At 37.2% G+C, this 18865-nt stretch overlaps 2 protein-coding genes across 2 annotated transcripts; one reads left to right on the forward strand and one right to left on the reverse strand.

Annotated features, from left to right (window-relative positions):
• Positions 1 to 243: 243 nt before the first annotated feature.
• Positions 244 to 2903, reverse strand: LOC113360194. The gene is made up of 4 exons (XM_026603730.1): positions 2406 to 2903; positions 1935 to 2174; positions 868 to 1054; positions 244 to 365 (listed from the first exon to the last, which is right to left on the reverse strand). The coding sequence occupies exons 1-4, from the start codon at positions 2901 to 2903 to the stop codon at positions 244 to 246; spliced, it is 1047 nt and encodes a 348-aa protein (XP_026459515.1).
• Positions 2904 to 16580: 13677 nt separating this feature from the next.
• On the forward strand, positions 16581 to 18609 carry LOC113360195 (multiple organellar RNA editing factor 8, chloroplastic/mitochondrial-like). The gene is made up of 4 exons (XM_026603731.1): positions 16581 to 16864; positions 17445 to 17542; positions 17651 to 17716; positions 18218 to 18609. Exons 1-4 carry the CDS (start codon positions 16785 to 16787, stop codon positions 18607 to 18609), a joined length of 636 nt encoding a protein of 211 aa, XP_026459516.1. The 5' UTR covers positions 16581 to 16784.
• The last annotated feature ends 256 nt before the right edge of the window (positions 18610 to 18865 follow it).

Raw genomic sequence — 18865 nt, forward strand, 5'->3', positions numbered from 1 at the left:
TTTGCTAAACAAAATTGGGTATTCTTAAAAGATTATGATGTTGGATTTTGGATTTGTAATTTTTGTCAAACAAAACTGTACGAGCTATTTATGATTCTGATATTGGGTTTGATTTTTTAGATTAGTAGGCTTGTATTAATAGTTTTTGGTTTTGTATGAATAATTTTTGGTGATGATGGTAATTAGATCGTTGGTGGTGGTTGTGGAGGTTGTGTGGACTTAACTGAATGCTTGGAGAGGGAATCAATGAGTTCGATAAAGCATTGGTGGTGATGGGAACCAGCTCGCTGGTGGTGGTGGAGGTTGTATGGACTGAACTGGTGGTGCTAAAGAGGAGTTTGGAGAGGCAGAGCAATTTGCAGGTGCTGTTAAAAGGGTGAACATGATCTAGCACTTATGGGAAAGGTCTTCTTTGGTAGTGTTGTTGGTGCAAATTCAGGCCAATCTCTTGCTTGACAAGCACCATTTGGCGCAGGGTGACCTAATACTGTAATCTGCACTACGACAAACAAATTTTGGGCATCATGAATGAAAGGTGAGATACAAACACTTTTACTAGTATTTTCTCATGAAAATCTCTGTTTATCTCATCTTATTTTACTTCTTCTTTTTTATGATTTTCGGGGTCGTCAGTAATTTAGAAATATGGCTTATATCTTGCAATCTGTGCTTCCGTAGCAATGCTAAGCATCTGGTGCTATTCCTCGAAGATTCACAGGCAACCTGGAGCTGTGCAATTCCAAATGAAAAGTGTTAACAATAAGACAAGTAAAAGTTGCAGATGTTGTTTACCTATTAGTTCCACGAAGGTTAAGTTTCTGTCTGACGGTGTTCCCTTTTTTTTTATCTCCAGCAACATGAAATTACCAGTAGAAGATTCACATCCATCTGGAGCTCCTTTACAGGTAGTTCTATGATTCTCATACAGTCTACACCTCTCGCAACTATGTGCATTCCTGTTGTCGTATCCAGGATCATCTATATCCTTGATCCTCTGGGTTCTTGTCCTACCATATGGCCTTACTAGTCTTGGTGGCTTAACAATGTACTCATTCTACATTTAACAAGGTCATCAAATTAGCCACTACAAATACTAAAAAATTACAAACAACCAAATAACTCACAAACTTCCTGTTGGGCTATACCGGGATCAATGAGGACTTTGGCAGAGATTTGGCGTTCATACCATTTCTCTATATCAGGCTACTACATTTGGAAACTTCTCCCTACAGTAATCGTTAACACAATTTGGAGAGAAAGGAATTGTAGAAGATTTGAAGAAAACTACATTTTCAAAACAGATAATGATCTTATATAAAAAACCAAATCTTCAATCCTGTTGTGGGAAGCGGCTGCGGGACACAGAATTCATTTGTTAAATGGACTCTGGAATTCTTCTTGTTAAATTACATGAGCGAATTAAGTTCTTTTAACTATCACCTTATCATGGCTGTGCATGTGAATGTTTATCATTCATGGATTGGATACTTAGAGCTTCTACATATTATTTTTAAAATGAAATGAAATGCACTGGTGGCTTATGTACTGTGCTAAAGAGATTCAAGAATAAACGATCGGAAAATTGAATAGAAAATCAGTATCCTCTGCCTAACCAGTCATTAACACTTCACTAAAACATAGCTTATTCCCATAATGGGATGTTCTTACAGGTTAAATGAAAACAGAAGGAAAAGGAATTCTAAGCTAAGGACGAATACAGTCCACACACCTGTCCCGCTCTCATTGGACTGCCAACACTAATTAAAAACCACTAACAAAATAGTTATTAAGGCACCCACTACACAGATGACGGAAGCTATTCTAAGAAAGCACATGACAATACCCTCCCCATCAGAGAATCCTTGTCCTCAAGGATTGAATTTCGGAGAGTGATGAGCCATGTGCTTGGTGTCTTTCCATGTAGCATCAGCTACAGAAGCAATAGTCCACTTAATCAGTAGTTGAGGCACAAAAACTCCCTTTCGGATGACAGTCCTGGAATCCAAAGCAGCTGCACGAATGACTAGAATTTGGCCATCTGTATCTAAGGTTGGAAGTGTGGGAGAAGGAGTCAGGGAGGTACCAATCTGCTTCTTCAGTTGGGAGACATGGAAAATGGGATGAATTCTAGCCTCTGATGGTAAATTCAACTTGTAAGAAACATCTCCTATCTTCTGCAAAATAGTGAATGGCCCATAGAATTTAGCTGCCAACTTAAGGTTTCTTGTTAGAGCCACATATGCTTGCCTATAGGGTTGTAGCTTCAGATAAAATTTGTCTCCCACCTCGAACACCCTCTCAGTCCTCTTTTAATCAGCACAGAATTTCATTTGTTCTTCGGCATGGTGGAGGTAATATTATAAGAGTGTAAGAATAGCATCTATTTGTCTCATATAATCTGTAACATCAGTAACTGAAGTAATAGCAGTGGATGGAAAATCTATTTGAGGAGGGATGTATCCATAGAGAGCTTGGAAAGGGCTCATTTTCAATTCTGTGTGATAATTGGTGTTGTACCACCACTCTGCCAAGGGAAGCCACTGGTGCCATTTCTTAGGTTGGTGACTACACATACATCTCAAGTAATTTTCTAGGTAAGAATTTACTCTCTCAGTCTTCCCATCAGTTTGTGGGTGGTAAGCAGTGCTCAAATTCAGCTGAGTACGTAGAGCTTTGAACAAATCCTTCCAGAAGTGACTTGTGAATATCTTGTCTCTATTAGAAGTAATTGAAGCAGGAAGACCATGGAGTTTAAACACATTGGAAATGAACTCTCTTGTCACAGAAGAAGCAGTATAGGGATGATGAAGGCTAACGATATGGTTGTACTTGGTAAGCCTATCCAGAACAACCAGAATAACAAACTTTCTTTCACTAATTGGAATCCCTTCAATGAAGTCCATGGATATGTGTTTCCAAGCATGATTTGGAATTGGTTAAGGCTGGAGTAACTGATCGAATTTTATATAGTGGTAAATAGAGTTGTCGTTCATTCGGACTTGATGAGACTGATTTTAAGAATTAATAAACTAAAATAAAAGAAAATATATAAAAAATATTGTCACAAGATGAAGACAGTTACTGGGACTTGGATTTCATCGAATTCATAACATAGGGTTCGATTTATTTATTCTCAACAATTAAAGCTCAATAAATAAAATTAAAATGGACTCTGATTTTGCCAAGATAGATTCTCAAAAGATTAGTTGTAAATCCTAAGCATGATGTATCAAAACATTTAAGCTAAGCATACCTCATCAAATTAAATGACAACCAATTAATTCAAATCATATTTCAATTAAAATTAATGTAAAAGTCTTAAAAGAATTAAATAATTTTACCCATGTATGAAATTCGTCTTCCTCCGTCGTCCCAGTGTTGGGGATTAGCTCATCACGTCGAAAACACACTTAAAATATTTATTCATGGCTCAAAAAGTGGTTTACAAATGATGAAAATGTGAGAAAATTATTAAAGCAGTGATTTTCTTTTCTCTCCAAAACTCCCCCCAAATGTGCTCTCTAGCTCTCTATTTATACAAACAAGTACACATCACTCAAATATATTATTCCATAACTCCAAAATCTTCTTCTTTTTAATTAAAAATATCTTCAAGAATTTTTCCTTCTCTTTATTCTATATATGTCTTTACTAAACTCATATCTTCTTTAATTCGCAGAAAAAAAATCCAAGGTAAAATCTTCTAAGGATATCTTTCTTGTTTAATACAAGATAACTTCTTTTTTCTTCAAAATTTCATGTTTGTAAGGCAAGAAGATATTCTTATCTTAAATATAATAAATCCTTTACCGTTGAAACCGAATTCCCGCCAATTTTTCTTTTCAAATCCAGGAAGAAGATGGAGCCCCCTTAACCAGTAATGGGGTGCGATTAGCAGCTGGCTCCCTGGGTGCCCCTTATCCAAAACTGAGAGTCCGAATAACATGTGTCCTCCGGGTGCCTATACCAACTTTTCGAGCCGAATTTTCCAAAAATGTTTATTTTCCAAAAATACCTACAAACACATAAAACACCATAATAAGTAGAAAATCGAGTACCAACAATACTGAAAATTGAGGACAATTCGGTCACAAAAATGTGTCTATCAGTAACCCATCAGGAAAATTATGCTCCACTTTGTGTTTTTGAAAAACATCACAGGAAGAAACAAATAACAAAATATCTCTCTTCATTGCAGGCCAGAAAAAAGAATCCTTATCCCTGTTGTATGTTGCCTGCATACCAGAAGGACCCCCGACAGCAGAGGAGTGTATGGATTCTAAAATTTTGGTTTTGGTGTCAGCTGAGCTGCGCACATACAACCTCTCTTTGTATATTAATATGCCATTAGTGTAAGAGTTATTTGTAGAAGCATCATGTGTGAAAGAAAGCTTATTTGTAAGATGTTGTACCTTTGGGTCTGAAATGTAACTAGCAATGATGTCTTGAGCCCATGTAAGTTGGGAAGAAGTAATGAGGAGAAGTGTGCAGGTTCATGAGGTCTTCTAGACAGGGCATCTTCAACTTTGTTGTCTGAGCCTTTCTTGTATTTAATTTCATAATCAAAGCTAAGAAGCTTCATAAGCCACTTTTGTTGTAAAACAGTAGAAATCTTCTGCTCCAAGAAGTAATGTATACTCTGATGGTCAGTTTTGATAATGCATTTTTGACCTTGTAAGTATTGTTTCCATCTAGTAACAGCTTGCACAATTTCCAAAAGTTCCTTCTCATTGGTAGATAAATCATCAACTCTTGGTCCCAAAGGTTTTGCTGTAGAAGGCAATGGCTCTATTGTCCTGCATTAGCACAGCTCCAATCCCTGAGTCACTAGCATCAGTTTCTAAGGTAAATTGTTTGCTGAAATCAGGTAATGCCAACACAGGAGTAGTTGTCATGGCAATCTTGAGAGCATTGAATGCATTGTTAGCAGCAGGAGACCAATGAAATGCATCTTTCTTCAATAATTCATCCAAGGGCCTATTGATAAGACCATAATCCTTCACAAATTTTCTGTAATACCCTGTGAGGCCCAAAAATCCTCTCATCCCTTTAATGGTTGTAGGAATAGGCCAGTCCACCAAATTTTTGCAAGGTATGCAATTACTTCATTACCTGTAATAATATGTCCCAGATACTCTATCTCATGTTGGCCAAAAGAACATTTAGAAAAATAGGCAGATAAATGATTGTGTTTGAGTATGTCTAAAGTGGTTTGTAAATGAAGTAAGTGAGCTTCTCGGGTAGGGCTATAGATAAAAATGTCATCAAAAAAGACAAGGATAAACTTCCTGAGATGCTTCTGAAATATAGAATTCATAAGAGCTTGAAAGGTGGCAAGAGCATTGGTGAGGCCGAATGGCATAACATGAAATTCAAATTGTCCATGATGGGTTCTGAAATCTGTTTTGTGAATGTCAGAAGGGTGCACCCTTTTTTTATGGTAACTAGATTTGAGATCAATCTTAGTAAAAAACCTTGAACCATGTAGTTCATATAGAAGATCATCAATGATGGGTACAGGAAATTTGTCTTTGATTGTGAGGTTGTTTAATTTTCTGTAGTCCACACAAAATCTCCATGAGTTGTCCTTTTTCTTCACAAGTAAAATTGGAGAAGCAAAGGATATGTGGCTTAGTTGGATGATCCCAGCTTGGAGCATTTCTTTAACCAAATTCTCAACAACACTCTTTTGCAAGTAAGGACACTTGTAGGGTCTTAGATTTACTGGTTCAGAGTTTGGTTTTAGAGGGATTTTGTGGTCTAAATCTCTTGTGGGAGGAAGAAGTTTTGGCTCACAAAAAACATCAGGGTATTGATTGAGTAATGAAGAGATTTGAGGTGGTGTGGTGGAGTGGTTGGTTGAAGTAGAAATTGAGAATAACTGACCCGCCAATCCATGAGTGTGCTTCTGGAAAAATTTCTTTACTGCTGAACCACTTATCATGCTAAGTGATGGTTTGTGTTGCACTCCAGTGAGAGTGATCTTTTTACCCTTGTATTTAAAAGTAATGTATAATTTAGATAAGTTGAAAAGTACATCTCCCAAGTTTCTCAACCAGTCAGCACCCTAAACAATGTCACAACCACCAAGAGGAAGTAATCTCAAATCACCACATAACTTGTGCCCTTGCATGTACCAATTTAGTTGAGAGAAGATACTAGAGATGATAGTCTTATCACCATTGGCTACAGTAACTAGTAAGATAGTAGTTTGTTCAACTGGCTTTGTAGCACTTTGGCTAGAGCACTGTCAATAAAACTATTAGTACTCCCAGTATCAATGAGAATTGAGATGGCCTTATTGTTAATGGACTCTGGAATTATTATTGTATCAGCAGATATAGTACCAGTTAAGGCATGCAAAGAAATTTCTATATCACTCTCCACAGCTGGGGAATCTTCAGTATCCATTAGCAACTCCTTCTCTGGCTCAGAACTTTCTGCAGCTTCTTCACCAATTAAAACACATAGATATTGCTTCTTGCATATATCTCCTCTTTTGTAGTGGTCATCACAGTTAAAGCATAGACCCTTAACTTTTATGGCTTGCACTTGTTCAGGTGTAAGTCGTTTTAGAGGAATGGGTGAATTAGGTTTGGGAAGTGATGGTGGAGCCAGTGAAGTTGATGGAACAAACACTAGGTTTTGGGGTGAATGTAGTGGAAGTAAATGGCTTAGAGGTAGAAAAATTTGGGGTGATTTTTTTTTGTGGTGGTTTGGTAGCCTTCTGTTGTAAGTTAAGGGTTTTTTCTTGCATTCTAGCAAGTGCGAAAGCCTGTAACAATGTTTTAGAATCGAACATAGGTACTGAGATGCAGAGTTCTTCTTTCAAACCACCAATAAAGCTAGCAATGAAGTACGACTCAGGAAAATGTGGATGAACATTCAACAAAAAGGCTTTCAAATACTCAAATTTTTCAAAATAAGCTTCAACCTTAGTTAGTTGAGTCAACTTATTGAACAAGCCCACAATATTATCATTTGCAGGATTTTCAAAATGAGTACAAATATTATCACAAAAGTACTTCCGAGAAATATGAGTTTGATTAAGGAAAAAGTTTTCATACCATTTAGATGCTTTACTATCAAGATGTAAAGCCGCCATCCTCTTTTTGGTGTTATCTGGAAGATTATTCATCTGAAAGTAATACTCACATTTCTGCAGCCAACTCTTTGGATTGTCACCATCAAAACGAGGGAAATTAACTTTAGGCATACGCAACGGTGGTGGGGAATCTCTTCCACCAGAATTGATATTGAACTGAGATTCACCCATGTGATTAGCACCAGAATAAGAACCCTGATTCTCGGTATCATTTCTATTATGCAGATCTCAATTAGAAAAAAAATTCCCAGTTGAGCTTGAAACCCATTCTCTATTTCTACCCTGAGTGACTTTAAATCATCTATTATAGCAGTCGGTATGATTTGTAAGGCGATATTGTTTACCTTTGTGTTCAAAGAATCGAGTTCTACCTGATGTCTGTTGTTAGTGTCATGCAGTTCTTTGCAAGTAGTAACCACCATGATTGAGGGGAGGAAAGAACGGCTCTAGATACCAATTGTACTGTGCTAATAAGATTCAAGAATAAACGATCGGAAAATTGAATAGCAAATCAGTATCCTCTGCCTAAACAGCCATTAACACTTCATTAAAACATAGCTTATTCCCATAATGGGATGTTCTTACAGCTTAAATGAAAACAGAAGGAAAAGGAATTCTAAGCTAAGAACAAATACAGTCCACACACCTGTCCCGCTCTTATTGGACTGCCGACACTAATTAACAGCCACTAATAAAATAGCTATTAAGGCACCCAGTACACATATGAGGGAAGCTATTCTAAGAAAGCACATGACATCTTACTACTCTTCATTAGCGAGTTGGTGTTGCTCATTCAAAGGAAAGCAATCCTAATGTGTTGTATCGATGCTAAAGTTTACTTCTGAAGAATTCAATTTATTTAAGTGATTCTATTTAACCCTTGTAATATGGTGTCACTTAGAGCAACATTATCATGCAATTATACACTATTCGATTACTTATACAATTATATGTAAAGTTAAGTCTTTGAAACTAGAGATACTTCGCCTGTTTTTAAGATAGATAACGGCTTATTGGGCCATGTCCATTGTTTCTTTGCATCGGCAATTTATTCCAGCCCTTGTGTACTTCAATTAAAGGTTAATAACCACTCAAAAAGGTCGAAGACAAATTATAATGTCTTAATGAAAAATGTTAACAGTAATTGTGAACTGTAATTTAAACATATATTGTTTTTATAGTGAGCTGGGTATGCTACTCAGACTTCATGGATTGTATTTGGATTTTTAAAAAATCACGTAACATAATAGTTTTCACGAGATAGGGAGATAGAGTTTCCACCTGTTTTGTTTGTTGCCCTCGAGGTGGTTCTCATATCGTGGTAGGCTTTGCGAGCATGGATGCACCATCGTGGATGATCCGAGAGGAATGCTTCTAACAACATATAATTATTGGCTTTGAGATGAGCTCCAAAGAAGAGTACCCTTGTAGAGCATATCCATATACACTGATGCTCCGAGATGAGCTCGGCGAGCGGGGAAGAAGAATTCTCCTTCCAGCATATGATTGTTGGTCTTGAGATGACCATTCGAGATGGACGCCATAGTTGAGTCCCTCTGTGGAACATTTCAGCATGCACCTGTTGGTCATGAAATGTATCAAAAAAATTTGATTCAAAGAATATAGGCATATATTTAGTATTAAAGCATCTAGCTATTGTATCCGATTTGTTGCTCGTAGATGGACTGATGAGTTCGAGTTCATGCTCCATTCCGATGACTTGGGTAGTCCGAGCTATGGTTGGCTCTCATCGTGCTGGTTGCTTTCTGGTCCGACATCGCTTCTGGTCCAATGTAGATTGAACTTTGATTGTCCGATCCTAATTGCGAGGATCTGTCCGAGATGGCTGCTCCGAGATAAGCCTGGTGAGCATGGATGAACCATCTGAGATAGGCATTGGGCGCAATAGTTGAGTCCCTCTTTGGAACATATTACCGTGCACCTGCTGTACATGAAATGTATTAAATTTTTCTATATTCAAAATATCAATCATTTGTTGAGTATGAAGCATTTAGCTATAAAAAATCTAGCATCTCATGTATGCAATTAGAAAAGTAAATCAGAAATAGATGTGGGATTGAGTGTTATCCGAGTTTTTGATCGGGTGACAAGTCTGAGTTGATGCTCCTTGTCCGATGCCAAGGTACGATCCGAGATCATGCTCCTAGACCGATGACTTGGTAAGTCCGAGATCGTGCTATGACTGGCTCCCATCGTGCTGGTTGTTTATCCACGAGTTGATGTGGCTTCGTCCATCATCATCTTTCTGTAACAACAAATCAATGATCTTAGTAATCACGATATGGAACTGACTCGTTGGGTAATTCACGATAAGAAAGTATGAATAGACATCGAAAAAAATAAGCCGGTGAGATGTTGAGGCATCCGAGTGCATGCCCTGATTGTCCTGTTAATTGCTTGTCCGAGATTGGTACTCGGAGATGGACTGATGAGTCCGAGCAGATCGTGTGGCCAGTCCGATTGACTCTGTAATACATCAGGCCGATTCTCCAGCCCGACGACTTGGTGAATCCGACATTAGAGCTCGGTTGAACATCATCGTGTTGGTTGACTCTGTTTCCTCGCCTGCGGTCTGAGATTGATGAGTCTGAGCTCTGGTTGGTGTTAAATAGTACCACATCGCCTAGAGCAACCTAGGATCCATGATTAATAAGCCATGGGCAATACTAACCCTGCAAGACGGTTTTTGAGGTTAGTTAGGCCCGAGGATTTCTAACATGGTATCAGAGTCAGGCCCCTCTCAACCCACCCATGTCCATCCGTGTGGGTTTCTGTATCACCCATCAGCGTAGCCCAGTCAGCGGCTTTCGAATCATACCCGTCAGTGTAGGCCAGTCAGCAGCTGTCATACCCATCAGTTCAGTGTAGCCCAGTTAGCAGTTGTCATACCCATCAGTTCAGTGTATCCCTAATCGTTGAGGGGGGTGTTAAATAGTACCACATCGCCTAGGGCAACCTAGGATCCATGCTTAATAAGTCATGGGAAACCCTAACCTTGCAAGCCGGTTTTCGAGGTTAGTTAGGCCCGAGGATTCCTAACAGCTGGCTTCCATTTTATTGGTTGCTTCTTCACGAAATGGTAGCTTTCCTATCTAACTCGTGTGAGGTTGAGGCTCTGAATTGAGCTGTACGAGATGGTCGCTCCAGTTGATCTTTCCGATATGAATTGAGTCTGATTGACTCTGTTATTCTTCATTGATTAGTCATCTGAGATGGTACTGATGGTGGTCTGTAATCAGACTGCTCCGATGTGACTTCGTCCATCATCATTTTTCTGTAACGACAACCCAATCAAGTGAGTAAACACAATATAACAAACTCATTCAACAATTGCTATGTGAATTAGCACGAGGAGATAGTGAAGAAAAATCCCTAAATAAGGCTATGATGTTGATGATTATCTGCGATCATGAATCACCTTTCGGTGGTTTCTCCGAGGTGAGTCAGGGAGATGAGAATTGGTGACTGACTTCAATTGGCCTGCACAATGTAGCTTTGAAACTCTCTTCACCGTGTGGTTTTTGTTGTTTTTGCTCCGATGTGACTTCGCACATCATCAATTTCTGCAGCAGCAAGTCAACTAAGTTATTCAACTTCTCCGACGTGTAAGACAGTACGAAGAGAGAGTGAAGAAGATAGCCCCAAATCAGGCTAAAATGTTTTTTTTTTTTTGAAAAAATCTTCAATGGGTTTGAAGAATAAGATCTACTGATTGTATATTTGTAACCAAAATCATCTTCCAATCAATATTTCGAAACAAAATCAGACTTGTATTGAAGTACAAGCCTTGGTTTTTGTGAAGGTTTTTTTTCCAAAACTTTTGTTTTAAACTTTGTAGATCTGAAAATTAAGAACAAGATAATAGAAATAGGAAGAAGAAATTCGTTTCCAAGTTGATGTTAATGGCAAATCTGCTGATTTTAGTGTTGATGAAGTTTTTCTTTGTCCTATCTGATGGTGACCTACATCCACGGGGGGGTTTCACTATGATATGTGGAGTTACATAATCTCCACTGGAGGAGGCTCTCGTGGAGCTCTAAGGAAGAATAAGTAGGTTAGCCTTAGCTAGGAGACCATCTAAAAAGATCCCCTCTAACCTATTTCTCTTTCTCTTTTATAGGGTACGTGGTTACATTGAATTACACATATGCCCATAGGGCTGACTAGATATGATAAGACTAAGTAGTTGGGTGTATCGTAATAAGATACTTTGGCTCTTAGTCTTGCGCCACGCAGTGAAGAGGAAGCAAGGATGAAAATCCACTCAGTTTCAACTAGATACCAATTTGCTTTTGGGACCCTTATTTCAGAGGAACTGTCGTACAAGATCAGACGTATATCCACTCGTGTTTGTTCTTTTGTTTGTTTCAAAGTTCATAACTATTTTTATGTGTGTTGAAATCTTTTCTGAATCATATATGTTGTTTCAATTTATGTTGATAACTTGTGCAGAACTTCTTGGAGTACGCCGGGTCTTCCCTGATGCTTATTTGGATGCTGACGATAAAGATTATGGAGGTGCATATTTCTACATCTGTGTATGATGTTGATGCATGTGTTAACCATATTTCACGAATGCACATGTATTTTTATAATATGATTCTCACTTAAGTGTTTCATACATGTGTATCTTCCTCTCTCCGGAAACTAGTAATCCTCAAGACGGATTGAGGATATAATTGTAATTTAGGAGGGATTACTGATTTAAAGCAGTATTCCTATAGAGGGAAAATAGATTCCTAGGAGGTTTGGGAAACCAAACCAAAGTAAGGAAGTATACCTAGATAAGGAAATACTTCCTAGACAAGGTAATAACATTCCTAAAAAGGGAAATATACCTAGAAAAGGAATATTCTTAGAACAAGGTAATATTTCTAGAAAATGAAGTATACCTAGAAAAGGAATTACTCCTAGATAAGTAAATAGATGCCTAAAAGGTTTTGGAAACTGTTAAATCTATAAATAAAGATGTTTAGCTCATAACTAAGACATCTGGAGTATGGTTTGTGAAACAAACACACTTAGATCTAGAGTGTGGTTTGTGATACAGACACACCTAGATCAAAGAGAGAAGTTTGTGAGGCAATTGATTATTGCAAAAGCAAGCTTAGCAAACAGTTTAAGGTTGATCCACTATTTAGAGAGATTGTGAGCGTAACAAAGAGAAAATTGTAATAGTTTTCTTGTTCATGATCCAAAGAAGATATATTTCTTCGAATTACTACTTTGTGTTCTGTTTTCTAAGTTTCCGTCTATTATTATTCTGAATTCCGCCTCCATAATAATAGTCACCAAGGTACAGAGATCAACACGTATCAAGTTGGTATCAGAGCAAGGTTCGGTTCTTTTAGGGAAGATTCTTGTGGTTTATGGTTTTCACTTGGTCTCTCTACGTAAAACTTGCTGAGGTTCTCGAGAAGCTAGAAGACGTTAGGAGAACAAGGGAATCAATTATGGGAAAGTCAGTTGATGATCCTAAGCATAGAGAACCACAAACTATGAAAGAAAAGGTGGCTGAGCTACAAACAGACACGCAGTCGGTTCAAGTTACCCTTAAGAAATCGACTGAAGGTATTCATTCTCATACACCCAAGCGTAAGGAGAAGAAAAAGACTACGTCTCCATCTGATGTTTTTGAAGAAGAAGAAGTAGTAGAACCACTCGAACAAGATTGCGTTATGGAGCGAAGATTGACCAAGACAAGAAGAAGAGATATGGAAAATTTTCAAATTAGACGTTCGGTCCAGTTTCCAGCAAAGAGGGATGGTTCAGCAGGGTGAAAGGAAATCTTGAGTTCCCTAAACTCCAAATATAACTTTCACAGGAGTTCAAGTTCTTGAAGGGGCGCGCATGATACATGTGTATCTTCCTCTCTCCGGGAACTAGGAATCCTCAAGACGGATTGATGGTAGAATTGTAATTTAGGAGGGATTACTGATTTAAAGCAGTATTCTTATAGAAGGAAAATAGATTTCTAGGAGGTTTGGGATACCAAACCAAAGTAAGGAAGTATACCTAGATAAGGAAATACTTCCTAGACAAGGTAATATTCCTAAAAAGGGAAATATACCTAGAAAGGGAATATTCCTAGAACAAGGTAATATTCCTAGAAAATGAAGTATACCTAGAAAATGAATTACTCCTAGATGAGGAAATAGATGCCTAGAAGGTTTTGAAAACCGTTAAATCTATAAATAAAGATGTTTAGCTCATAACTAAGACATCTGGAGTGTGGTTTGTGATACAAACACACTTAGATCTAGAGTGTGGTTTGTGATAAGGACACACCTAGATCAGAGAGAGAAGTTTGTGAGACAGATGATTATTGCAAGAGCAACCTTAGCAAACAGTTTAAGGTTGATCCACTATTTAGAGAGATTGTGAGCGTAACAAAGAGAGAATTGTAATAGTTTTCTTGTTCATAATCTAGAGAAGATATATTTCTTCGAATTATTACTTTGTGTTATGTTTGCTAACTTTTCGTCTATTATTATTCTGAATTCCGCCTCTATAATAATAGTCACCAAGGTACAAAAGATCAATACGTATCAGTGTTGCATGCAGATCATGTTTGAATTCTTCAACAGTCTTGTTTAGTTTCATCGTGCCATGGTAAATCTGAGATGTCTTGGTATGTCTTTTGGGCTATTGGTTTATTCTGCGGGGGAGCCTTTCATCAATGGAAAAGCTGTTCCTTATGATCCCAAATACCTTAAGAAATGGGGGCCATGGATTGTTGATGAGAGAGATATGGAAGGGGAGAAAGAAGACACGCAGAATCCAGAACGAATGCTACCCGGTGGAAATGTGCAGCCTAATACCGGAGGTAATTAACATCAATAGGAACAGTAAACTGTTGACATCGGTAGTATTGAGTTGTATGTTTGGATTTATCTATTGTAAACTTGGTCTTCTATGGCATTGTGTTGACTTGTCTCGTTTCTTCGAGTGCTGCATACCTATGTTAATGTTATTCACTGGTAGGTCTGGTATATTCTTGGTTGAATCTAATGTCTTTGCACTAAAATCTATTTGTTGTCATCGATTTTTTTTTTGTTACCAACCAAAAAAAACAGATTCGTAAATTTTCTGGCCCACTCTACCACTTAAGCTTCTCCCCGGTGATGGTGTTGCCTCAAGTGTCTGACAGTTTGCTAAGTACCGCCTGCCGACAATTGTAATTTTAAGCACTTTCTGGCTACATAGAAGATATTTTTAGGTTTTACTGTCTAGTTTAAAACAATAACCCGAAATGATACCTTTCAGAAAGAAGGAAAAAGGTGTTTAGAGGGTGGGTTTTAGTTTAATCTTAGATACCATCAAATATATCATAAGTAGCCATGTTATGACCCTATAACCATTAGGCACTACAGGGAGTGATGATGTCTACCAAAAAATTGTAATTGTAATCATATATTTCAGATCCCACACTTCAAGAAATGAGTTCATTCCAGTACAGTGATGACAATTTTTTTGGGATAGAGTGTGGTTAACTCCAAGTACGTGGACAGGAGGAACAGGACGGCCACATCAACAAATCTCATTTCTGAGAAAACGAGGGAAGAAAATGAATAGTTGTACTACTAGAACTAGAATTGAGGATGGAATATCACTAGTATTTGGGGGTAATTCTTAGGAAGAGTTTTTGTAGATTGAGAGAAATGAACGACTTGTTTTCTGAGTTTATGTCTATTCTTGTCACAACTATTCAGTATTCTGATCATGTCATCTCTCGGAGGGGTCGCGGAGGTCAACCGAATTCTAATGACTCTCTAGGCAGATATTTGCTGATTTCGTCCTTGGATGCTAGCCCTGGTAGGTAGTCTTTAATTGATTGTATGGTTTGGTTATATTGTTTAACAATTTGTTGTGAGTTCTGGATAATAAAAAAATCGTGGGAAAAAATCTTATATTAATACTTATTGATACGAACAAAATTGAGATACTACTTTGTATTTTCATTGATGGGAATTTGTGGTACGAAATAGTAAGACCGATATATCTTGATTGATAGTACTAGTTCATTTCTTTGTAATCAACTGTTGAAACATGTTTGCACTTTTTAAACAGGCTTTTCTTAAATATAGTTCACACATTTATCAATCATAGTCCAAAATTTTAAGTTAAATAAAAAGCCAAATAAACCTTAATTTTTATGAACAATCAAACTTTTTTTTTAATTATACTTCAAACTAATTTTTTTTTTTTTTAATATACTAAAAAGTGACTAATTATAAACACTAATTTTTTTCCCCAAAACAAAATAAACCCTAATTTCAATTTTCTCGATCATGATTATATTAAAAGTGATTGAGGTGTATAAGTTCTTCTTATTCCCTAAAAATTTTCTCACAACAACATCAATCAAAAAGTAACTAAATAAGATCTTGATTCTTTTCCTATGACATGCATAAACATAATCCATATAAAAAGATCCCTAAGATGGTTAATCATGAATCCATCATTACATTGAGAGAAATAAATTTATTATAAAAATTAGAACTTCTTTTTGTTGTTGATTTAGAGATTTGATGATTATCATATTGTTTTGGGGTATACTTAAGAATTATGTATGATTTTGTGAGCTACATGGAATGATTATAAAGGTCTGTTTGGTTAGTTTAAGCACTTATTTCGAATGGGTTGTGGTTAATAAATCCGTGAGCTATAACTAAGAGAAGCCTTTAAACAACTAGATTAGTTTTTGCAAGCAAATGGTTGGGACATGATGCACTAGATACACTAGTAGAATTAGGTTGCCAAGAATTAATTTTAATGTGTACATCAAGTCTAGTTTTGTTAAAGGAGGATCAAGAATTTTAATGTGTAACCATTAGCAGATCGGGGTCAAATGTAATCAAGAACTTAGCACTTTGATATTTACAGCTGATGGATCCGAGTTGTATACGTCTGATCAAGTGTTGAAACATTGCGCTTTTGAGATAGCTAGCTAGGGTTTCCAATAAACTCGTCTATTCACATAATTTCTTGATGGTGCATGGGCTAGTAGTACACGCTGCATTTTCTCTTCTCTTGCAATTACGATCAGTGTGATATGGGGTATATTTCACTTCACTTGTGGATCCTTGGTTGGATCCAAAGTGATCTCAGAGGATCCAAAGCGAAGAATCGGTTAGCACGATACAGATCCTGATCCGATTCATATTTTTATAGTAACCGTGTCCCGTCCTACGCGGACTACTCCGGTTACATTAATCTCTACAAGGGACTAAATTTTAAATCGATTAAAACCCTTCCCAATTTCTCAAAACCTAGGCTCAGTAGTAGAAATCAATTACAGTAATTTCTTCAAATTCCCAAAACAATGGTGATGGCTCTCTGTAGGAGACGAGGAGCTCTAATCATCAACGCAATCCCATTTTCTTCTTCTATTTATCGATCTTCTTCTTCTTCTTCTTCTTCTCATATATCTCGTTGTGTTCGTCCTGTTATCACCGTAACTGAGTTCACGTATCGGTTTCCATCAACGACAGTTGTTTCTGCTGCTACTTTGTCAACGCATGCTGCTCCTACTACAACATCATCATCGTTAATAGACGGTATACAATCAAACGGGAAATATAGCCACCCTGAAGAAGAGACCGAAGATGAGACTGATTGGCTGCCTGGTTGTGATTTGGAACATTGGCTTGTCGTTATGGAAAAACCAGAAGGAGAACCTACTAGAGATGAGATCATCGATACTTATATCAAAACACTCTCTAAAGTCCTCGGGAGGTATACTTTCTCTTTTAACTGATTTTGTTTGCAGTTACCTACATATTCTTTTTTTCTTTAATCTATCCTTTTCGGTAAAGAATTTGGTGCTAACCAGTTTCGAATTCAAGTCACTTTTTTACTCTCGCTAGAATTTGATGCAGTTACGTGCATTACAACGTTGATATATGCTTTTGTGATTGTATGTGTAGCGAGATAAGTCCAATACGGCAATGCATACCAAATAGGATTAATATGTTTTTATATGACTTGATAGAGTTCGGTATTGTTTGTGTATCGTAAATATATGGGATGTGATTATAAGAACAAGATTTGTGGAGAAATATGAATTCAATACGCAGCAAAATAGGATGCCTCTTTAGTCTCTACACCATTTGGTACAGATCTTTTTTTGTTTGTGTTGTTGAAAGAGGCATTTTAGTTATTCAATGTGCGGTTAATTGGGCATATACACTTATGTGTTTAAGATCTTTTCTCCTAAATTCGTATTGCATTTTTTTACTGATTTTGTTTGAGGTGTATAAGTATTTGTTTGATGAAAATCCAAGTATCTATTTATAAGTATCTTTTCTTTTTATAGTGACGAGAAAGCAAGGATGAGAATCTACTCGGTCTCAACTAGATGCTACTATGCTTTTGGTGCACTCGTTTCAGAAGAATTGTCGTACAAGATCGAAAGTATGTCCACTGGCGTTTATTCTCATAACTACTTGTATGTGCGCTTATATGTTTTCCATATGTCTTCTCTTTTGTATACAATCTGTTTCATTTTTGTTGACAACTTAGAACTGCCTGGAGTGCGCTGGGTCCTCCCTGATTCTTACTTGGATGAAGAAAATAAAGATTATGGAGGTGTGCATGTTTCTCATACACTGCTTCATTTTGTTGGTTGTTTCGTAAATTCTAGAATATATTCTGCCATTGTAGAATGTAAAACATGCATCGACGCTGGCTTGTGTTCATGCATGTCCAGTTTGTATTTTTCAATTGGATTCGTAAGCACAGTCTGGTTTAGTTTATTGAGCTGTGGTAAACTTGATATGTACGTCTTGATGACGGATTACTTCAATGCTACCTGTTGGTTGCTTAGTGTAGCAGTATGATGTTATATATCGTTTCTAAATTGTAATGCTTGTCTGGAGAGCACTGTATGTGTCAGTGTTTTAGTATATTTTGTTTCTGTATTATCAACGTGCTAAGCATTTTAATAATTTGCATTTTATTTGATTGTTTTAATTTCATGACTTCCTCTGCACAGTAAACCGATCTCAACAAACATCTTAGTTTAGGTTAGTTCCATGTTTATTTGACTTGTTGTTCCATGTTTATTTGACTATTGGTTTTATTCTGTAGGGGAGCCTTTCATCAATGGAAAAGCTGTTCCTTATGATCCCCAATACCATGAGCAATGGATTCTTAACAACAATAAACGATGCGCCAGAGAAAGAGACAGGCAACATAACCCGTCACCTGGTGGAGATGTGCAGCCTAATACGGGAGGCATGCAACATAATGCACATGCACAAAACGACATGGGAGGTACACCGGCACCAAATGCAAACTTGGGAAGTGGGCTAACACCTAATGTTAGATATTATAACAACGATATGCCCAACAACGATGGTGGAGAATGCAGACATGCTCCTAAGCAAAATGGAGGTATGTCCTTCCAAGGAGGAACATCTGAAGATTTTAACAGCAATGGAAATTATCAATTGGGCCGGGAAACAATTGCAGATAATTGATAAAGGAAGTATTGAGTTGCATAGAAAATATTAGTTTGTGCGGTTTTGTTGTTCTACGCTTTATTTTCTCGGCCTTCTACCTAGGTAATAGATATTATGAAGGAGAACAACGTTTAGAACAGCAAAGTGAATTTGCTCAATCAGTCATTTTTGGAAGCCCGGTATATTCCAAAAATGAATCCATTTTAATTGTTTTATTTTCATCTTTAGATAGAAAATCTAATCAGTGGCTGCAACAATTGAAAATTCTACTTCA

Source organism: Papaver somniferum, chromosome 3 (genome assembly GCF_003573695.1).
Source record: "Papaver somniferum cultivar HN1 chromosome 3, ASM357369v1, whole genome shotgun sequence".
NCBI lineage: Eukaryota > Viridiplantae > Streptophyta > Magnoliopsida > Ranunculales > Papaveraceae > Papaver > Papaver somniferum.